General features: G+C 37.4%; 1 protein-coding gene across 3 annotated transcripts in view; it reads right to left on the minus strand.

Moving 5' to 3' along the window:
- SPATA17 (spermatogenesis associated 17) overlaps positions 1-24,455 on the minus strand; it is a 200,901-nt gene that overhangs the window by 150,199 nt on the left and 26,247 nt on the right. For 2 of the 3 annotated variants that reach the window (XM_045455755.1, XM_045455756.1), the window contains exons 4-5: positions 23,003-23,053; positions 12,634-12,737 (exon numbers count right to left, since the gene is read on the minus strand). In XM_045455755.1, the coding sequence (XP_045311711.1) occupies positions 12,634-12,737; positions 23,003-23,053 (155 nt within the window). The remainder of the gene's footprint in view (positions 1-12,633; positions 12,738-23,002; positions 23,054-24,455) is intronic. The other variant, XM_045455757.1, reaches the window with a different exon arrangement.

Consider the following 24,455-nt stretch of genomic DNA (forward strand, 5'->3'; position numbering starts at 1 on the left):
TAATGTTTATTTATTTTTGAGAGAGACACGCAGAGCACAAGCTGGGGAGGGGCAGAGAGAGAGGGAGACACAGAATCTGAAGTAGGCCCCAGGCTCTGAGCCTGACGCACAGAGCGTGACGCGGGGCTCGAAACCACAAACCGTGAGATCATGACCTGAGCCGAAGTCAGTGGCTCAACCGACTGAGCCACCCAGGCGCCCCCAAATGAGGAACTTTTACTTCCTAAGATCTTTCTATCATTTCATTAGTTTTGCATACACAAAAAATAGTGGAAGATAGTAGAAAGTGCACTATCCTTGACATCATAAGATCTAGAATCCCATCTCAGTTCTACTACGATGTAGCCTTTATCCATGAGCTACTTATCTACAATGGCCACACACTTTTGTTTCTTCAGCACATATACACTGGGCATGCCAGCATCCAGGTTTCAATCACTTTAGGTGAAAGATCAAAGTTGTGCTCTCTGAAGAAACTAGAGAAAAAGCATAGGGCTTAGAATATAGTACCTGGTGGGCGCGAGGCACAAGAAACCTTCTCTCACCCTCATGCAATTGCAGCTATAACATCTACTCCCTCAATAAAGCAACAGAAGTTTCTTTGGAGAAACTACATAGCCTAAAAGAAAGACCTCCACATACTGGCATTTGGTCATCCCCTAGTAAAAGGAACCGGCTCCCTGACTAATCACTTGAAAAGCAAATGAAACCTACCAGTCAACAAAATCTGCTTATGTATTGATACACTGATTACCCTCAAGTATAAACACACACACACACTCCCCCACATCCCCCCCCCCACATTTGTGTGAGGATCAATTCTAGTATAAAAGTGAAAAAAAAAAAAAGAAGAAAAACTAAAAATTCCCTGGAGGAAACTGAGAACACAGAAACTGAATAAAACTCTAAACTCATGTTATTACCAATGCTGATTACCTTTCATTTGCTACACCCCCAATTCATTCTACCCACTTCTGTGCCTTGCACTACTACCCAAAAGGCTAAGCTCTACCAACTGTATTATTTTGGCTATTTTCAGCTGGATTTAGTCTAGCAGAAGACTAAAGTTCAGCAGGAGGAAACTGGGGGTAGTTTTATCTCATTTCCCTCTCCCCGTGGGTGTCACACTCTTCTGGCAACAACTGCGTTCCTTAACTAGTGTGGGTCGTGGCAGGGGTGGAGCTCGTAAACTTCCCCTTGGCTCTTCCCATTACCATTAATGCTATTGCTTCACCTTAACCCTTTGGCCCCGGCAGTAGCAACAGCCCAGTGTTGCCAGTCTCTGAATGCCAAATCATCCTTTACTGTGCCCTTAACCCTGCCTGTATTTCTGAAACCCCCCTTTCATTTAACTCCCCTCATTTGAGAAATAAATCCTGAGGTGGATTCTCCTTCCTGCCAACACCTTAACTGTGCTAGCACTTTTAGAGGAATATGAGATATTTCATTAATAAGAACAGAATGTTATGAAAGAAGAAATGATCCAAACAGTAGCAATATTTACTGAAAGTTAAAAATTACTGCTAAAATAAAACTTTCAGTAGGGTAGGAAGGAAGCCTCTCACAAATATAGAATGGAAAAACAAAGGCCCAAGTTGAAGGGAGCAGGGGCAGAAAGGTTTAAGAGCTTATTAGCACATTACTTCTGGAGGTCCAACATCCAACCAATAAGAACCACATGGAGAAAGAATAGAAGAAAACAGAAGTGAAGAAATTATCTCAGAAATAATGTAAGAAAAGATCTTAGAACTACAGGATCCATTGGTTGCTCAGAACAATGGGTGCAAAATACCCATACAAGTCCTAATTCTGAAAAATTGCAAAAGCTTTAGGGGAAAAAATTCAAAATAACCTACAATGGCCATAAAAAATGTACTACTGAATCCAACAACACGATCATAGCAAGGTCACACCTCTCTCAGCCAGTGACTGAGATAGGATTATTCTGGCAAGACAGCAGACTCCTCCAAAGGGTAACTTTGTCTTGTGAACAGCCCATTAGCCCTTCTTGAAAATGTACTGCAGTCCCAATCTCTTCCCAATGTTTTTTCTTTCTCTCTTTCTTTTCATATGTGTCACACTGATATTGTAGACTAAAGGTTTTCTCCACCTTCTCCTGCTTCTTCCCTCCAATAAACCTCCAGTACATCCTATACATCTGGTTACATCTTAGTAGTTGCTTCTTTGTGGACTTGAACTAACACGCATTGAAAAAATAGATCACTTTCAAAGGAAGGAGAAACAGATGAATGAGTAGTTAGCAATTTTGAATATTGTAAAACAATGGAACATTTGTCTTCAAAACTCCGAGGGCAAATGATCTACAATCTAGGATGTTTTATCCAGTCAAACGACTAATGAAGTCTCAGGATAGAACAAAACATATTTAGGAGAGCCTGGGTGGCTCAGTCAGTTGAGCGTCCAACTCTTGGTTTCAGCTCAGGCCATGATCTCATGGTTTGTGAGTTCGAGCCCCACATTGGGCTCCACTCTGGCAGTGCAAAGCCTGATTGGAACTCTCTCTGTGTCTCCTTCTCTCTTTGCTCCTCCTTTACATACTCTCTCAAGAGAAATAAACTTAAAAAAAAAAAGAATAAGACATATTTAAAACAAGCAAGGACTCCCAAAATTGTCTTACATGCACATTAGTATAGCAGTTACTCCAAAAAAAGAAAATAAATCATAAAAAGATATCACAGATCCACAAAATAGTGAGTTCAGCCCATGTAAAAGAAAGTTAAGAGATGTCTTCTCAATAAATCTGCATCATGTCTAAAGAAAATGTGGTCTGTTTGGAACAGGATGATGGAGAGGACAAAGAGGGCAGGCCCCAGAGGAAAGGGGACTTAATGAATTTCCTAATAGGATAGAATACCTGGAAAACAATCAATGGCAGATATAATTTGCATATAGGGAAAGAAGAAAAAAATAAGAAAAATAGAAATTAATTAAAAAAATGGAATAAAGTAAATATATTCATCCTACATTAATTGCCTTTGTAAGGAACTCTACTTCTGTAACCATGATCATGTAAACACTGATACTGATTTAACTAAAAATAGATGGAAATGGAGATGAAAAGAACACAGGAGTTAAATCCTCATTTACCATATTATGTGAAAGTGATTTAAAAGATCAAATAAGTATATAGTTTAGAAACAGTGTATGTAAAAAGAAATAACTGAAAGAAAAAATGTGGTTAAAACTAGGAATCTAGTAAGGATATGGCAAAGCAATTCTTTTATCTATTATAAACATTTGGTGATAGGCAATATATCTAATAATATGCATGTATTATGTTGATATATTTTCCTTTTTCCTTTAAAAGGTAAAATAAGTTTTTCTTAAAAAAGGTAAGTTGTGGGGTGCCTGGGTGGCTCAGTCAGTTAAGCGTCTGACTCTTGATCTCAGCTCAGGTCATGATCTCACAGTTTGTGGGACTGAGCCCTGCCCTGGGTTCTGTGCTGGCAGCATGGAGCCTGCTTGGGATTCTCTCTCCCTCTCTCTCTTCCCCTCTCCTGCTTGTGTTCTCTCTCTTTCTCTCTCTCTCTCAAAATAAGTAAATAAAACATTAAAAAAGAGATGTTATGCATTCATTTATTGCATCTTTCCCGACTTTGTACTATGTTCCATTCTTTGCTTTTCCTTCCAGCTCTCTGAAAGATAATTTTTAGCCATGATTTAAGGCACTGATGATTTAGATTGTACTCAGCAATTAGTGTTTCTATAAATTTATTTATTTGATTTGATTTGATTTTAGAGAGAGAAAGAATGAGAGGGAAGAGGGAAAGAGAGAGAATCTTAAGTAGGCTCAGTGCAGAGCCTGACGCAAGACTTTATCCCACGACCCTGGGATTATGGCCTGAGTCAAAATCAAGAGTGGGAAGGTCAACCAACTGAGTCACCCAGGCGCCCCTCTATAATTCCTTAAAATACACAAGCTAGTTTAAAAAAAAAAAAGTTTATTTACTTTGACTTAAAAATAGCCTAATATAAAATTGAATGTTTTTTTATAACATTATAGGGAATTACATGTTTACAAACATTTGCTTTTTCTTTCTACTTTGTCCTTCATGATAATAGCTGTTATTTGAGTGTCAAATATATGATCAGTGTTTCATGTACCGTGTGCCTCACAGAAATGCTGCAAAGTAAAGACTGCTGCTCCAATGTGCAGATGAAGAAACCTAATTTCTGTAAGATTAAGTCACTCGCTCAAGTTCACACTACTAGAAAGTGGCATGACTAATCCACATCAATCTGATTCCAAAGTCAATGTTCCTAACTACTCAGTTCTTAAACTTGTTTCCCTACAGCTTTCATGAGGTACCCAAGGGCAATGGAAACCTATGTCTAAACAAAAACTTGTGTATAAAGGTTCATAGCATCATTATTTATGATAGTCAAAAAGTGGAAACAACTCAAATGTCCATCGAGTGATAAATGGATAAGTAATATGTGGTTTATCCATAGAATAATATATTAATTAGCAAGGAAAAGAAATGTAGTATTGTTATATGCAACAAAAGAGATGAACCTTGAAAACATCAGGCTAAGTGAAAGAAACCAGTCAAAAAAAAAAAAAAAAAAAAAAAACCACCACACTCTAAGATTCAATTTATATGAAATGAGCACAAACGCAAGTCTCTAGAGGTAACACATAGATTAGGGGCTGAGCGGGGTTGGGAAAAATGGGGAGGTGACTGCTAAAGGGCACAGGATTTCTTTTTAAGATAATAAAAATGTTTTAAATTGATTGTGGTGATAGTTGCACAATTTTGTGAATAAACTAAGCACTAAGGAACATTGCACTTTAAATGGATAAACGGAATGGGATATTAATTGGATCTCAATAAAGCTATTACAAAAAAAATCAAAATAAATATATACTTTAAAAAAAACTCCCATGATACTTTAAAAGATAGGAAAGAATAACAGCCATGAAAATCTTTGTAGCCAAACCATGCTGTACAAAATCAACATGCTGAAAGATTTTGATTCACTTTGATGAATGACAAATTAACGTTCAAAACAGTGCTATTGTTGCAAAGTGTTAACCACCAAAATCTACCTTGAAGAGTTAAAATTGGGGGAATATATTACTTCTAGCTTAAATTTCTGTCCAAAAAAAGTCAGTATTCTGTACTTCAAGCTAATAATGTTTTATTAATGCTACCAATCTGTAACTCTGTAGCTAATTTTTAATTTCATTCTATAATTTTCTTACTCATAATCTGGGGCAAGTTTTTGTATATCAGGCTAGATATTACAAAGGAACATGCCTTCCAATTTCAAATTAATCGATTTCATTTATCTTTGTGATGTCTGCTCTTAGTTACAAAAATACATTTTTGTATACTTTAACATAAATTTTTTTACTATTAACTATATAATAAAAAATTTCTAGTAATAAAACAGCAGATAAACTAGAGGTAAGCCTAATGCTGTCTGATATTCTACATAATTCAAATCAAGCATATTCTGATGTAGGGGCACCAAGGTGGCTCAGTTGGTTAAAGATCCGACTTCAGCTCAGGTCGTGATATCAGTTTGTGGGTTCAAGCCCCATGTTGGGCTCTGTGCACACAGCTCAGAGCCTGGAGCCTGCTTTGGATTCTGTGTCTCCCTTGCTCTCTGCCCCTCCCCCACTCACACTTTGTCTCTTTCTCTCTCTGTCTGTCTCTTTCAAAAATAAACAAACATTAAAAATATTCTGATGTAAAATACATTTTATTAACTTTTGTTCTATAAATTTTACCCCACCCAAAGATAGAGGAATGCACTAGATCTTTTATTTTCTTTTAGAAAACCCAGAAACTATACATTTTAATCCTTGCTGGTATGAGAAATCAGGATACATCATAATTGCTTTGATACAATATTAAAGTTGAAATATAATCTTGAAAAGACATCACTTAAAAATACTGCCGTAAGTAAATGGTAGGGTAACTTTTGTCCAAGGCAAAATGCTGAAAATTAACATGTTTACTGAACAAATTCTATATGCAAGGCACAGTGTGGAAAGCATGCTGTAAGAGGGTCTCTAACAATCCCCACTCTTGTGTTCATCCCTTTGTGTAATCCCCACCCTGTAAGTGTAGGAAGGACCCAGTCTCTTGCTTCCCATGAAGAGAATACAGCTGATGAGACGTCACATCTGATATTAGGTTATCAAAAGAATGTGGCTTCCGTCTTCATGTTTTTTTGTGTCTTCTTGTTCACTTGCCAATTCCCATGTTATCAGCTGCCCTACAGGGAAGCCCATTTGGCAAGAAACCAAGGGACGCCAGTGCAACAGCCAGAATAGTTGAGGCCCGTGTGACTGAGGATCGTCCCCAGCTGAGCTCTTGTATGACTGACAGCTTGACTGCAGAATCACAAGAGACTTGAGCCCTGGCCAGGAGCCCTTCCCAGACTCCTGGCTGACAAAATGATGAGCTAATAAGTGTGCATTAGTTTAAGCTACTTTACATGTAATTTGTTATGCAGAAAAAGGTAACTAGAGTCCTGATTCTAATTATTTTCAATGAAAAAAAGAACAAAAAACTGTGAAGAAATAATCCAAACAAATGTATCATATGTTCTTCTATGAGAAGGAAAAGAATACTATCTCTATAAAATTAATGACCCTGATGATGCTTTTAATACTCACCAGGCTACTTAAATACAACTATTGTGAAAAATACAATCAAACATGAGTGCCAACACACACATATAATCATTCTGCCGCTGTTCTTAAAAGGGACATCTACTCTGATGTTCTCAGAAAAGCAGTCAAACTCTTTAATATGGCCCAAAATGCCCTGTTATGGTGTGGTTCCTGTTCAACTGTCTGGATTTATCTTTAGCTGATCCTTCTCTCATCTTCCACGCATCAACCTCAGTGACATTTCCTGTGCTAATGTCCTAATTTCTACACAATCTTCAGGGTTCAGCTTCACAGCCTCTGAGAGATGTCCCTAACCCCTAGGCTCCCCCTCCTACTCTGACCCACACTAGTCACTTTTGCCTTAGATGTTCCTCTTCTGTGCTTCCTCTATGGTACCCTATAGCTTACTTTCGTTGTATGTATAAAACTGCGTATGTAACAGAAAGGAAATAAATTGTGATTTATTTTAGAAAGTTAACTGTATATTTCCAATTTTGAGATAGGAGCAAATTTATCTCTACCCATTCCTCTCTTAAACTTCCTTAAGAAAAGAAAGGCAATAAGAAAATAAAAGGAAACCCTATCATCGGTAAAATCAGAAACACTTAAGGGTAATATATATGAAGAAGGGCCACCAAGAGGAGTGAAAATTCAACCAGGATTAGAGATGTCATGGAGACAAGATACCTCAAGATGCAGATTTCAGACTGAGACTGCCAGATGCAAAATTTGTAAAAATAGGTGGCATACTCTGAGGAGGAAAAACAGTAGTGCCCTCCTTGCTCATAATAAGATTGTAGAGCAAAACTTGACTGTGGCAGATTTCCTAAACCACCCGCGGGAGTGGCTGAGGAAGTAGGACTAAATGAGGAAATGCACAGGAATGCTATCTTTGCTGCAGACCTCTAAGAAAGAGTAGAGTATGAAAGCAGTAAGGGGTCCTGCAACTGACCAACACTGCCAAAACAAACAACAAAAACTAAACCAGTTCACATAAATAGAGACACATGCATGCTATCTGCAGGGCTATACTCTGAGCCAAGGAGGCCTCCTAACACCCCAGAGCACTCCTTTGGCCCAAGGAGACCTCCTAATACCCCCAGAGCACTCTTTGGCCCTTCCCCAACACCCCATTCCACAACCCTAGAAATTTCCTTAAAGGGGTGTCTTTTTGCATGTTAGTGAGATGACTAATGAATGCTAATGAGGATGGGGGCTAGCTACCAGGGGAACCAATCATGTGATTAGAAGATTGGGACTTTTAGCTCCACCCCTCTGCCTCTGTGGAGGGGAGAGGGGTTAGAAGTTTGAGTTGATCATTAATGGTCAAAGATTTAATCAAGTTTCCTTTTGGGGCGCCTGGGTGGTGCAGTCGGTTAAGCGTCCGACTTCAGCCAGGTCACGATCTCGCCGTCTGTGAGTTCGAGCCCCGCGTCGGGCTCTGGGCTGATGGCTCAGAGCCTGGAGCCTGTTTCCGATTCTGTGTCTCCCTCTCTCTCTGCCCCTCCCCCGTTCATGCTCTGTCTCTCTCTGTTCCAAAAATAAACGTTGAAAAAAAAAAATTTAATCAAGCTTCCTTTTAAGAAAGCTTCCATAAAAAATCCTCAATTTATAGAATTCAGAGATTTTCTGGGTTGCTGAACACATGGAGGTACCAGAGGGATGGCCAGTCTGCCCCATCTTTGCACTATGCATCTCTTCCACCGTTTCCGAGTTGTATCCTTTTATAATAAGCCAGTAACCTAGTTCCAGGCCGTTTCCGAGTTGTATCCTTTTATAATAAGCCAGTAACCTAGTAAATAAACTGTTTTCCTGAGTTCTTGAGCAGTTCTAGCAAATGACTGATCTTCAGGAGGAGGTCCTATGGATCTCTGATTTGTAGCCAAGTTGGACAGGAGTTGTGGGTAACCTGGGGACATACCACTGGCAATTGACGTCTGCAGTTTGGGTGGGATGGGGAATGAGAGTCTTGTGGGACTGAGCCCTTAACCTGGGGATCCGATGCTATCACCAGAGAAGTCATTTTACTTTTTGTTTTTAATGTTTATTTATTTTTGAGAGAGAGAGAGAAAGACACAGAGTGTGAGCAGGGGAAGGTCAGAGAGAGAGGGAGGCACAGAATCTGAAGCAGGCTCCAGGCTCTGAGCTGTCAGCACAAAGCCCAACGTGGGGCTCCAACTCACAAACAGCGAGATCATGACCTGAGCCAAAGTTAGCTGCTTAACCGACTGAGCCACCCAGGCACCCCCCCAGATAATGGAGTTAAATTGCAGGACACTTAACTGGTGTCTGAGATTGCCTGGCATGGAAAACCCACACATTTGGTGACTAGAAGTATTGAGCATTGAGTAGACAGGAAACAGGGTAGTATTTTTCCTTTTCAAACGCTATGCCGTACGGTCACACAATCCATCTAATATAGCAAAACCCTGATAACAGTACCTGTGAATTATAACACGAAAAAGAAAATTATAACTAATCATACATACAAAAGTGAATATAAGTATCCTATATAAAATACTGATATAGGGGCGCCTGGGTGGCGCAGTCGGTTAAGCGTCCGACTTCAGCCAGGTCACGATCTCGCGGTCCGTGAGTTCGAGCCCCGCGTCGGGCTCTGGGCTGATGGCTCGGAGCCTGGAGCCTGTTTCCGATTCTGTGTCTCCCTCTCTCTCTGCCCCTCCCCCATTCATGCTCTGTCTCTCTCTGTCCCAAAAATAAATAAACGTTGAAAAAAAAAATTAAAATACTGATATAATTACTAATAAATCAAAAGAATAACAATGGCTTAGTTAAAGATATTCCTAGCACACAATGATGGTTTAATATTAGTATATCTCCTCTGTTCCTCCCAGTTCAACAGACAGCTCCGTATTCTCGTGCAGTGCCAGTCACATTCCTGACACACAGTGGTGAAGGTCCCAGTAAACAGATTTGGCCGTATTTGGTGCCTGGCCATACGGCTGCCTGCTTTTAACTCTGGCAAAGTGGATACAGTTGCCATCAGCGACACCTTCATTGACCTCAACCTACATGATCTACCTGTTCCAGTATGAGTCCACCCATAGCAAATTCAGTGGCACAGCCAAGGCTGAGAATGAGAAACTTGTTATCAATGGAAAAAAGCCAATCTCTATCTTCCAGGAACAAGATCCTGCCAACATCAAATGGGGTGATGCTGGTGCTAAATACATCGTAGTGTCTATTACTACATAGTAGTGTCTTCATTACTATGGAGAAGGCGGGGGCTTGAAGGGTGGAGCCAAGAGGGCCATTTTCTCTGCTGATGTCCCCATGTTTGTGATTGGCATGAACTACGATAAATATGTCAGCAACGCCTCCTGCACCACCAACCGTGTGACCCTCTGGCCAAGGTCATCCGTGGCACTGTGGAGCAATTCATGACCACAGTCTGCACCATCACTGCCACCCAGGAGGCTGTAGGTGGCCCCTCGGCCCCTCTGGGAAGCTGTGGTGTAATGGCCAAGGAGCCCTCCAGAACGTTATCCTTGCTTCTATTGGCTCCGCCAAGATTGTGGGTAAGGTCATCCCGGAGCTGAATGGGAAGCCCACTGGCATGGCCTTCTGTGTCCTTACCCCATAAGTGTCAGTCATGTATCTGACCTGTCGCCTGGAGAATGCAAATACAGTGACACCAAGGAGGCATCTGAGGGCCCCCTCAAGGGCTTCCTGGGCTACAATGAGGACCAGGTTGTCTCCTGCAACTTTAACTGTCACACTCACTCTTCCACCTTTGATGCAGGGGCTGGCATTGCCCTCAGTGAAAACTCTGTTAAACTCATTTTCAGGTACAATGATGAATTTGGCTATAGCAACCAGATAGTGAACATTATGGTCCATAGGGCCTCCAAGGAACAAGAGTTCTCTGGACCAGCAGCCCCAGCGAGAGCATAAGAGGAAGAGAGAGACCTTCAAGTGCCGGGGAGTCTTTGCCCCAGCTCATCCCCCAGTACGTGACAATGTCTCACCCTCTGTGCTGTTTTCATCCCAGACCCCCTGAGGAAGAGGAAGGGCTTTGAGAGTCCTGCCATATCATGTAAATTACATCAATAAGTTACACTGTAACTGGCCAACAGTTTTATTTATTAAGAAAAATACACTTTATAACATGTCAAAAGGTCAGAAAGGAAAAACTTCATATATAATTATATCAGCAGATAATGCAAAAGCTTTTGCTACATCCAGCTTTCTATTCTCACTTAAAAACTCAGAGAGGTAGAAAAGAAAGTCTGTAATATGGTAAAGAATATCAGACAAAAGCTAATTGTCGGCACTGATACACCAGATTCCTTGGTAACTAAAGATACACACAGTAAAACCAGGAAGAAAATAAGGATTAATGGAAATACTTGTCCAATAGGAAACACAGGCCTTTTCAAAACCCGCTTTCGCTTATTTGTCTCTTTGAGGACCTTCTCCTACTCAGTGATGGGACTAGGGTGAAGTAAGAGAGGCCTCTCCAGTGTAAAATTTAAGGATGCCCTCTTGGTTGTACAAGTGCAGTGCTGGCATTTGCATGACCCTGCCAGTAAGCACCTCTTCAGTTTTGGTGCCTTAAGAGCCTTCCTTGTCTTATCTTAGTCCTAGCCCTGCTCGAATTCCCTCTCTTGCATATTCTGCCAGCTCTTTCCCCCCCTGACAGGCTCATGCCGTCCATTTGCAGAGAACCAGCCCATCTCCAGGACTTTGGATTTCTTAAGCAAGAAATTAAATAGCAGTCTGCTGTGGTCCCCATGTTTCTGAGTTTTCCAACTTCTCCAACTGACCAAATCCTATCGCAGTCCTCTCAAATCGTCTTCTTTTCCAAAGAAATCAACTTCACGAAGAGCCAACACTTAATCTCCAAAGACCAGATCCTCTTATATATACAACTTATCCCAGTTTAAAAGTTGGAAAAATCAGTTTTCAGATATTTCTTATAATATATATAGCTTTAGGGTCTCAGGCAAAATCTTATTTTAACAATTTATTGTGCCACTGTTCTCTCTAGTTCAAAGAATTTTAAGAGTGCAGTAAGATAACGTATGTGAAAAAAATTAAATACATAAATGGCAACTGTTATTAGTTACTCTTTCCTTCTTTATCTAAACATATCATAAGCTTATGGTCACCTACATGTTATTAGAATGGAGCATATTATAAGAGGAAAAAACTATATTTGAAGTTATATGAAAACTTAGAGTTTTGGTAAAGTTGATTGAATAGTGTTACAATAGCTTTACTTTGCATAAATCTACAAAAAACATCATCCTATGACCTAAATCCAGGTGCTTTCTATGTGTTCAAAGAAGCAAAAGCTCACAGTAAAGCAGTCCATTTTAATTATGTGCCATGGCATTTTCTCCTTTGAGAGGTTAATTTCTTTTTTTTTTTTTAATTTTTTTTTTTCAACGTTTATTTATTTTTGGGACAGAGAGAGACAGAGCATGAACGGGGGAGGGGCAGAGAGAGAGGGAGACACAGAATCGGAAACAGGCTCCAGGCTCTGAGCCATCAGCCCAGAGCCCGACGCGGGGCTCGAACTCACGGACCGCGAGATCGTGACCTGGCTGAAGTCGGACGCTCAACCGACTGCGCCACCCAGGCGCCCCGAGAGGTTAATTTCTTGCTATTGAACATATTCTTCAAAATCCATGTGAGGCTTATCATACTTAAATGTTCATCTATGCAATCATTTTACAGATAAATCCATCTCAAAATGAGATAACTTTCCTGAAACTATTTTTCATAGAACCCAGATAGGCCTACTGTACACATAAATAATCTAATTTATAGTCAAGAGTACAATATATTTTAAAATACCAAAACAACAAATTTTTAAGATAAATAGAATCCTGTATCTCTCCCTTATTAATAAATTTGTACCTAAAATATCACTGAGTTCTAGTAAGTATTTCTAAGTATGGTAATGATCAATATCTGTTAAGTAACCTTTCTAAAATTTTCACTAGTAGACCACTCACCTAATTGCATCATTGGTCTCTGAAACAGCCTTCAGGTACTCCTTCAAATAAAAATAATTAAAGCAGTATTTCCGAATTCGATAGCCTCGCCATCGCTTCTGAATCTATTGAAGTAAACAAAAATACACCTGTGAACATTTTTAGTGAAAACATTAACCGGTCTTCAAAATCAAGGTAATGATGGATGATACCTCACATCAAATAAAGTCTCAGGCTTTTCCAGTAGCATAACAGTATACATAGTTGTGAATGTAAATTGTATTCATAGATCGAGAATTCATATTCATAAAATATTGAGAAACAGAACACACTTATAGGTTATTATATTTTAAAACATTTATAATTTTTCACAAACACTATATGTAAAATTAACTATGAACAATTAAAAATTTGCTTTATCAATCTCTACCACTTCTATTTCCTGACCAAATGGATTGTTTAATTTTTCATAATCCACTGGCTTGAAGATCGTATTTGGTCTCACTGAAATAAATTTTCACATGGCATTTTAAAATTTCCAAAATCTTTAAACAAAATTTTTTCTTGTATCTTCACCATGACATTTTAATACTTTTTAAACAATAACAACAACTAACATTTATGGAGTTTTTATTATATGTGAGGCATTATTCTAAGAGTTTTACTTGTATTTAGCCATTTAATCTTTAGAACACTCCTATGAGAAATACCTTATTTACAGATGAGGAAACTGCTAAAAAAGAAAAGTTATATAACTTCCCCATAATAACATAGCCATTGGTGATGGATCCAGGAATTACATTAGGACTTCAGAGCCCATTCTCTAAACCATTACTGTATAGAACTGGGAACAAAGTGAAATGCAATTTTCAATAAATGAATATTTCTGTTGAAAGTACCTAGGTTTTTTTCACATGAGAGGAGTATATGGGGGCTCTGAGAGAACACATTTAAGTGGGTACTCAATGTCTTATTATGCTCTAGTAATCATGAAAATCAGCCTCCTTACATTTATTCTTTGCTAATATAATCTCTATTAGAAAAACTCAAAGCAAAAAAAAAAAATAGTGCATAATCTTATTTTTGTGGAACACACACACACACACACAAAACACCTCAACTTCATCAAAGGAGAAAGGAAGAAGAAATAGCAAAAAAAAAAAAAAAAAAAAAAAAAAAAAGGAAAAAAAATTACTTAACTTCATTCCCGAAAATTTTATGGCAGTTTACATGTACTTTTGAATTATTCAGATATTATGAGTGATTCTCTTTTTGGATATGAAGTCCTTCCAATGTTTTGCACAGTTAGCTAAACTAGGAACACACACCTTCTCTAAACATTATTTTTTTTTTAATAGGAAAGGTGCTTAATTTAGACATTCTACATTTGCTCATTGGGCTTTATCCCCCAGGCCTATGTTTTTTAAACTAAATATGTTGAGCTTAAATTTTTTTTATAATTTGAATGCAGGATCTATACAAATAAACGGGAAAAAGTTTTACTTGAATTCTGTATTTTTCTGTGTTTTAAAACATGGCCATTTAAAGGGTATTTTACAACCTGAAATACAGAAAACTGAAAATTCTGAAGAACTACTTTAGTCAACCTCCCAGTATGAGAATGACTAAAATAATCGAAAACATGCAAAACAGCTTATTAAGAACAATGAAACCAGAGATAATAATTCTAGGAAATAGAACCAAGTAGAATAGCAAGCTAGTGTAACAATGTTATAAAATGTGTCCTTCCAAATATTTTTCAAATGATCTTAGTTTAGATGTTCATGAAATAAGAAAAATCAATTTTCCAAAGTTATATACTAATTTCAGAAACTATCTCCCTCTAATTTGACCAAAATTATATCACAGCTGACAACAAAAGATGAGGAATTGATACAAACCACTTTCCTAATTAAAAAGAACAATCAATTGGAATATGTACAAGTATATAAATCATACATGCAAATAAGTGAATATTTTCCTGGCTCATCTAATTTAATCATTACAGTATCATTTTGAGGTGGAGATTATTATTAGCCTCATTTGATAGAAGAGGACATTGATTCTTACGTTAAATAATTGCCTACAGTCATATAGCTAGTTGGATAGCTTCAAATATTTCACCATACTTTTATTGCATGTACAGTAATACTTGTATTAAAGAAGAGAACCGTTTCAAACAAAAGTACTGACACAAAATCCATCATCAGCAATAGAAGTGACTCAGGAAGAATGGGAAAATATTAGGATATCAAATAGTGTTAAGGGAGGAACTACTTATAACATGAAAACATCATTAAATTCTAAATAAAATAAGATTAAATGTGCCAGAAAACATAAAAGATGCATGCTGGAGCACTGAGAAGGAAAAAGGAAAGCTGCTGATTTCTGATTAGATCACACTAGAGTGGTGGCTACCCATTCTGAGAAGAGAAGTCTGAAAGCACAAAAGTAAAATTGAAGCAAAAATCCATGTCAATAGGAAGGACACCTAAGGAGGCCAATGCCATGGGCTTCTTCCCACTTCAAAACAGGCAAACACTAGAAACAGTACCGAATACTTCCAGAGCGTCCGCAGCTGCTGTGTTCTCAGGGGATTTTCTAATATCCAAACTCCTTAGACCTCTACTCCAAGGCAGACTAAAATTCTCTTTCAAGACAAATCCTTTTACTCACAATTGGATATTAAAGTAAATACTGAGCAAGAGATGGTTAAGTCATCCATTAAAGTATAGTCAATCAATCTTTAAATGGCTTTGTTAGAGGTAGTAGGTAAAAGTTGAAACTGGGTGTTTGGTGAAGACACTGCCATCCATGAAGCGAAGGATCTAAACTTTATTGACCTCATGAATGCACCAGGTATTATGTTAACTGCTCTAATTCTCATGATAACCTGACGCATGAGGCATAATCTTCATGTTAAAACTGAAGAAACTCAGGTTAAGCAACTTGATCAAGTTCACCTAACCAGTGAAAAGATAAATGGCAAAGCCAGGACGTAAACCCAGCTCTGTCTTACACAAAAGCCCAGGCTCTTTTCACTGAAATATCTTATGGATGTACTATATAAAAAGGAAAAGTATGCGTACATGTTCTTGCATTTAGAAGATACCAATTTCCTATATTGTAAAGAGCCCAGTTTAACAATCACTAACTGACATAAGATAGAATACTGTGGAGATTCTACTACCCTTTCTATTCCAGGAACAAATGACATCTTCAATTTTACCTAAATTTCCTGTTGATATCCTAGTACTAGCGAATAAACTTCCAATTAAAAAAAAAAAAGTTCTTTGAGTAGGCAAGATGTTTTTCCATAACATTTCTTAATTTCAAGGTGAATGGGTTATGACTTCAAAAAAAAAAAAAAAGATGAAAAGCTAGTATTCATGTCCTTCAAAGTAATTAGTAACTTTCAGAAGTGATTGGTATAAAACAATTATTGTCATTGATCAGCTCTGAATAGATAATTTTAAACAAAGTCATTGTGTGCTCAGCAGATTACAGCTTGTTAACGGGCAAGTTCTAAATGACCTCTTAAGCTAGTCAAATCAATGATGCATATTCCTCATTAAGTAACATCAAAATGTAAGTGGTTTTATAAATAATGTTTATTTTAAGCACTAAAACAAATGGCAAAACCTTGGCACACCAAAAGCCATCTGCTCATAGAAAAGATTTTCCCTCCATTGGTTTACTTTTATTCCTCAAAATTCATAGTAACTTTAACGTTACCAAAAGAGAAAAATCACAATGTCTTCTCACCTAAAATTAAAATGAAGACATGGAAAACAAAATTTCTATTACTGATAATAACCTACCTAGTATTAATGCTCTAAATGTATACGAGAGCATACAAGTGGAACTCTTACTCATAATGATACTCGCATTTATTAGAATAGTCAACATTCTACATTATACCATGAGAACAGAACAAGTAGGTTTACTAAATTTTCAAAGGTGTTTAAAGAACAACAATATCCAAATTTCATACTCCGTGTTGATGCATTATCATGTCAAAAATATACATATATGAATGGAAATCTTAACTGGATATTTTTAACCAATAGAAGATTCTGGATAATCATTCCATCTGTAGTTTCTTCTCCTTAATATTGTTTCCCAACTCTGACTTTATACTCCTTGCTCTACAAATTTATTTAATCATTTCACAATGATATTGGTACTAGGAGTAGCAGGAGGGGAGAAGAGATATTCTTTTGCATGGTGATCCATCATTTAAATATCTGTCCATCATCAGGCAAAAGCTTGAGGTGGTCTGTATAATCCTTTTCCTCTTATTCCTTAGGCTGACATTTTGGGATATCTTTCTCTGTGTGAATAAGACTGTGTGTTACTTATTTTGTATCCCTAGAGCCTAACGTAATGTCTAGTGTATAAGAGAACTTCAGTATTTTTTCCCTGAATTATTTTACCTATTTATCTCTATCCATCTAATCATGGAGTCATTATTCTAAACATATGTACTTTATCGTATTATAAATATGAAAATAAGATTATAAACGGTTTAGGAGATTGAAATGGATCTTTATATAGCTGGCACATATGTAACTATTTTTTAAGTAAAGCTATCATATCATTGTTTCTCACATTTTTACGTTTTAGACACAAGTGGGAAACGAAAGAAAACGGCTATTTGATGTTTCAAGCTAGATTAAGGTTTATAAATTAAAATTTGTATTATACAGATCCAGACCTGTAAGAAGAAAGAACCAATAACATTATGGTTACTTTGCAAATTGTTTGTTTTAAGTGATCTTTAATCTAGTGATCCTCCTGTTATTGCAGTCTTTTAATTTTCCTAAAGTGAGGATTTCTATCTGAACTAAAATGTTTTGGGGCACTAATTTCAAGAGAAATCATTTAAAATAACTGAAATAATAAAGGATGAGGAGAGACTCTCTGGGTTCCAGAAGAATATCATCACATAAGTACATATGATTGATCAGTAACATGTATAAGGTTTCTAAGATAAAAGGAATTCTACTTGAAATAATTATATCTGTAGTTTTTTTAAAACTCTGTAAGATCTAAATTATTTCCATTTCTCATTCCTCACAGATTTTGGAAGTGAGAAGAAAAAGTCTGATGGACCATATTTTTTAAGAGGTCTCTAAGATACTAAACATTAGCACTTCCTGAAATTTACATTCATCTGATACAGTGCCAGGTGTCCTAGGACAGACAGACAAAGTGGACTCAAGATGTAGAAGATGACCCAATGGAGGCTTTCCAAAAGACATTATAAGGAAAGCATAATTTTCAGAGAGTTCACCTTTGTTAACTTCCAAAATCTGTGACAGATTATACATCCTCATTATGTTTAGTTTACCAAACACCAGTATATTCTAAGAGTTCATGTATAGAGAGATTAGCAGTTGAAAACAGCAGTCCTGAGTTACGATGGAGGACGCATTCTGATGCTAGAAGACCAGAGTGTGAAGGCCACAGCTGGAATATCCTTTTACAAGGAGAGGTCTGTCATCCTCAACCTTCCAATTCTGCCTGCAAGGGGAAGCATATGACACTCAACCTGGTCTCCTACTCATTGCCACTGAGTTTAGAATTCCCTGAGTAAAATGTACTACCGGTAAGATGCTCATGAATTGTGAGGACCAGGGGATCAGTTTATCAAGAAAATCAGAGTGTGAGTAATAAAGTTTCCATAAGAGCTCAGTCTGGGGTACACATAGTTGTTCTCATCCGGATACCGAGCAAAGGAGAAGACTAGCAGTGAAGGCAAGAGTACAAAAGATCACAAGTAACACAAATGTGGGTAGCAGATCTCTTGGGTTCAATTCCTAACACTATCACTTATGAGCTGTGGGACCTTGGGCAAGATAACTTTCTGTGATTCTATTTCCTCAGCTTTCATATTGGAATCATGATACCCACCTGTAAGAGTTGGTTGGGAGTATTACAGAGAAGAGTTAAAATATTTAAAATACTTAGACTGGTGCCTGGAAGGCAGTAATGGCTATGTAACTGCTAACTCATTGTTATTATTTACTAATGGTTCTGACTTACCAAGAGAAAACGTGGTATTGTAATCCTTTTCTTGCCTGGCCTCAGAGACATATAGCTCCCACTGGCAATCAGTTTGACTAAGGTATACTCAGACACCTGCCAGCTATTTGTGTCCACACACACACTCAGGTTAAGCGCGAGAATCTGGAGTCATTCTACTGGGGCAATAGGAGCCTCAAAGACAAGGTTGAGGCCGATTATATTCAGCTGAGTCGCTAAGCCCAGTGTTGGGTGAACCTGAGGTGACACCCAATTAGAAGCTTACTGGCATCAGAAATGGAGGGTCAGTTCTACGCCAGGCTGTAAAAAGATACACAATTGTATATCTAAATGGGATACGGGGAGAAATGAGTTTAGCAACTGAATCAGTCCATGACATTTGTGTAAGATACTAAAAGCTGTTGAAAAAGAGAGAACTAAAAAAATAAAAAGTGGGGGCCAAATTTAGAGGAGATCTACAATGGAACAGCCAAAATGCTGGAGGAAAAGCAGAACCCTAATCTGGAGTAAAGTCGAATTAAAGACCAAAAGGCAATAAAATGTCCCATAGAGAAATGGGAGGAATAAGGCCCCAAGAGCTAATATAAAAATTTATTGAGCAATTTATTGCTGTATTAATTGTCTGTCACTGGCCTAGCAGCATATCATAACGGATTTTGAAAAGGCATACTGTGGGTTTTGACAGTAGCTTATATCATAGCAAACCTCCTTCAAACCTGTACATGTTATGATACTTTAGAAAGGTCCTAAAGTTCATGAGATATTCCATTCATGTGAGAATTGCACTAACCAAATATCACCTTACCACATCCAATTTATCTCTACCGCATAACCCCATCAGATTCTCAAAAAGGTCTGATCCCCCAGCAAAGGCTTAGATCCCCCAGCAAAGGCTTAAATAATTTCCAACAAAGACACTGAGGGGCTTCAACAAAAAGTATTTAAAACAAATGACTTTTTAACTCCTTGTTTAGAAAAGAATGGGCCAACATTCATGATTTATTCAGGGACATTTATTTAACCACCTACTATAAGCCAGGTACTGTAGATACAAAGACGAAGAAGATAGGATCTGGGCCCCAAGGGACTTACAGTGTGTGGGGGGTGGATACAGGCATGTAAATTAGTAAGGATAATAAAATGTTACAGGTTCTATAACAGAAGTATGTCGATGGTAAAAGAGGACATAAAAAGAGAGAGTGATCAATTCTACATGGGTAGGGGGATCGTAAAGTCTTTAGAGAGAAGGTGACCCTTTAAAAAATAAATGCAGCAAATCAGGATGTGAATACCTATTATATTTAAAAAATCACATACATATAATTTATTCTTCATTATAAAAAAAGTGACCTCCATATAGGAATGGATAGGCTAAAAACATATTTTTACAATCCCTCTCTTTTCAGGAATGCTCCACTAGCCTCTTTGGCAATTGATGATAATTTATTTGTCATGCTAGGAGTCAACAGTCAAACATATAATTTGTAATTGGCTCAGTATATAAGGCAAATTAAGACAAAAGTTTTATTTTCCATTTTATGTGAAAATCCTATTCATGATTTGAGTGCACATATATCTGTCTGAATATTATTCCCGTATACATTTTGGTAGTTATCTATCACTCTTAGAAATTCTTCCTCCTAGACATGAACAGCCACCCATATTTAAATCATTTAAGGGATAGTTATTTTGAACAAGGTTACTTGGTAGCCGATGAACTGAAAAGGTAGAGGTGTGAGTATTAGAAGGACAACTTCAGCTAGAGGTATCCAGCCTTCTGATGTGCACAACATGAAGGGATGTGGACCACACGCTGATCTCTTCAGCCATTCACTCTTGCAGAAAGTCAAGTCTTCTGAGCCCCATCTTGCAAAAATTCACTTTTTACAAATAAATTCAGTTCTGGTCACTGTGATCAACCAGTGCTAAAATTTCATCTTTGTTAGGCAATCATTTTGGCCTCCATGCAAGTAAGCCCCTCTCCTGACTCCTCATCTTAGGAACATGAAGTAAGTACCTAGTCTATTACTAAGTCAACTCATCCAAACCTCTGAAGGCAGTCTTTGAACATCTTCTAAGAGAAGTGTCTTTATTATAAATTCCCACAGTAGTGTTTACATCCTCCACATGGCTCACAAACACTCCTATGCATCTTTAGTGAATCAGCTCAAGTTTTCCTCTGCCTCACTTTAATGGCCACTGCATCACACCTCTACTCTTCTCTCCTGAAATGTATGAAATAAAAAATAAATCCAGACATAGCAAGAGAGACTTTATTTGAAAGAATTATTGCAAGGAAGAGGGAGTATTGTGATCACAATAGATGGATTGGACTACTGCCAGAGGGAGAGCACTTTGACCATAAGATCTTCAAGTATGTCAAGAATTAGGCAAAAATAGTTTTTCTTTTACAGGAAGATATAAACGAGGCTAGAAAGAACCTGATATACAGAAGTGGGATGAAAGGGTGGCATAATTGTACAGTAGATCAGAGAATGTTTTACTGGGAAGCCAGCCTATTCTCAGGAGGAGGTATTCTATGCTGGCTAAAGTTCAGGGGGAAGGAGAGAACCTTGATCACAGTTTGGTTAATAAACATGTTTTTCCAATTGATCAATGGGGACAAGCAGTTCTGATAATCATTTGTGAGGTAAAGAATAGAAACTTGGGAAGGTGGGCACTGGCCGTGTCATAGATAAACAAAGGGCATATCTGTGCCTCTTATCTAAGTCATGTGGTGAAGGGTAAATTTTTTGTGTTTTCTTCTTGCAGTAAGCTGTTTCCAGAACCCAAAGGGTGGGGGGTTTTGAAAACTTTGTTGTTTTCCATGATCCCAGGACTCAGGTAAAGTTCAACATTGTCGATTGACATTAATCAGAGACAAGTTGACATTGGGCGATGCTACTAGGAAATGAAGGTTTTAGTATGATGTTGGAGTAAGTCAAAAACTCTGTGTTCCAAGTGTTACCTAGATACTTCTAATCTAGGTAAACAGAATCATGATTCAAGCCAGATAAGAATTCAATAAGAAGACTGGGGGCTAAATAACAACAGAATGCATTTTTCTAACTCTGTCTTCTGGTTCTCGTTCTCTCTCCCCTGGTGACCTAGGGAGGCATCTAAGTCTTAGGTCATCAACTGCTTTACTGTAACGGTCATCTGTTGGTTTTTACTTTGCAGACACGTCCAACACGGAGTAAGCAGCAAAAGAAGAATCTAACAGTGTTGAAGGCTCAGATGTTAGGTCTTTGGCAGAGCTATGCAGAGAATCAAAATCTCCTAAATTCCCAGATTCAAGCATTCCCATTAAAAGAGGAGAACCAAATTCTTTTCCTATAGTAATACAATAACAAAGGTAAATAGCCCACTGCAGCTATAGTCTCTACCTCTGGTTCAGGAAAAGAAGCAAAAAGACCTATTTCTTCCTTTTCCTTTTTCCCCTAGACCGCAAAGAACAGAAAGGTGAACAGACTGAACGTGCAGACTGTCCCTGGGCCAGGCTCTGTGCACACCCATACCTGTAGAGGAAAGACCCCTTCCCAAAACAGTATAAATAATCAAAGTAATGTTAATTCACCTGCCATAGTTCAGCACAGGACAGTCAGAAGGTATTTTACTACTTTGCCTCATCCAAAATAAAGGACATTATTAGCAGAAGAACTCATAGATCAATGAAAGAGAATATAGTAAGGCAACCTAAGTTTTAAGAACATTAATGAAATTCACCAAAGTAATTCCTCCATTTATAATAGCGCCACAATTAAGCTATTACCATACTGTCTGAGACAAGAGAGATAATACTTTTGTTGGGCTCACTCCCAAAATCTGGGCAGAAACCAAGCCAGCCTCATAATCACTAAGTTCAGCTTCCCATTAGGAAAATAACACGTAAAAATGAACACAGAGATGATAGAAATAAAACTTCGAAGGTGGAAACTGACTTTATTACTGTTAAATCATATGAATAATTTCTAATTGATTTGTATTGGGCCGGCATCTTATATTCCAGAACCATGTTCAACTATTTATCACAATATTCTATACGACATATGGAAACTAATACATTGCTTCATTAATATTTACGGTCTTTCTCTAGTTATGGCTCAGAGATATTTAACATTCTAAAACATAAGCACTGATAATTACATGTTTTACATTTTACTCTAATTTTTAACACTGCCAAGATTATTTAGTATAACTAACTTTTTAACTATGTACTCTTTTCTCTCTAACCATTAGCATATCAATCAAATTTGCATTATTCTGGTTTGCTCGTTTTATTAAAAGCGAACTCAGGGCACAATTGACTTTTCATTTGTTTAACAAGTGAAGAAATATTTACCCTGACAGCCATTGCGTTGTAGAGATTCATCTTCATAGTACAAAATTCTAACTGTGAATCAAGAAAAAAAAAAAGATGGCATATATTCCAGTTACACAAAGACAGTGCAGCCTATTTTTACATATAAAAGATAAGAATCTTTATACATAATACATAATAAGAGTTCTAGGCTTAGAAAAATGAAATCAAACTTTGTATTGAAGAGATAGGCTTCCTAATACATAATGCAGGCTTAACCAGAAAAATCTATGGTAGTCAAACTAGGAGCTAATGGAGATATATGATCATAAAATGCTCTCCGCTGAGTTTGATAATCAATGGTGCTCTACTGAGAATAGAATAACAAAGCAGAAATATTCACAAGTGCTGGTGACACGTAGTATTGTATGATTTATTCACTGGGGTTCTTTTAGCCAAAACTCACAGAAACATAAAAGGAATTCATATTTCAAGACGTCTGGTTTAATGAAAAATTCAAAGAAATGCTGTCTTCAGTCGAAATCGTTCAAGGATATGGATGCAGTGATGGAGCAAAATTGTGCCTTCCAACCATCTGTACAAAATGTTATGTACTTAGCTGCCTCCTGAGTAATCCTTGGGAATTTTGTTTCATTTAATATTCATTTTAACACCATAAAATCATAAATACAATGATATCATGTTACAGCAAATCCCCTGATATAGTAAAGACTTCCTGAGGTCTTGGTTTCTTTCTAGTATAGACACATTTGTCTATTAATAAACAAATCTCTGTTACACTCCATAATCGTTTAGCAATATGGCTTATTTCAATGAAAACATTGCTTTAAATGAAGTTTCTGTGTCTGTTATATCTTTCAGTCAAAAATACAGAATTAACATAACTCATCACAGTACAATAAACAGTAAGGGCAATGAAATATATATTTTCAACACAAAATATTACTAGATCCATTCTTATTCAATCAAAATGCATTGACTGATATAACTTGAGCTCAGGTAATAGGTGTTATGTTTAGGTAAAAGTCAGAGATAAGTGCCTTAACCATTTATATAGGGGTTTTCGTCCCTGCAACACACAAAAATTCATACAGAGGTTTTCACTGTAATTAGTATTGTTTGAATTGCCTGGTCTGATCCAAAGCAAATTGTCTGTGGAGAGCAGCAGGCCTGGATTATTTATCAACAGTCTGAGCAATTAAGAACCAGTTGGCTGCAATATGTTATTTACAAATGAACACAATGATGTTGCTTTACTTTAAATTCTCTTTCTTCATCATAGCAAGCAAGGCATAATTCTTGGTGTTTGAGGTGAATTTAAAAGATTTACTTTAATACCATATTTCCTCAAGTCACATCGAGGCAGATGAAACCACTAAATGTTTTATTACAGAAGAAACATTAAAATTTACATTTTTGAGAAAGTGTGGGTTCAGAAAAAGGTAATGTTTCTTAGCTTTATTATACGGCTGTT

The sequence above is a fragment of the Leopardus geoffroyi genome, chromosome C3 (assembly GCF_018350155.1).
Source record: "Leopardus geoffroyi isolate Oge1 chromosome C3, O.geoffroyi_Oge1_pat1.0, whole genome shotgun sequence".
Taxonomy (NCBI): domain Eukaryota; kingdom Metazoa; phylum Chordata; class Mammalia; order Carnivora; family Felidae; genus Leopardus; species Leopardus geoffroyi.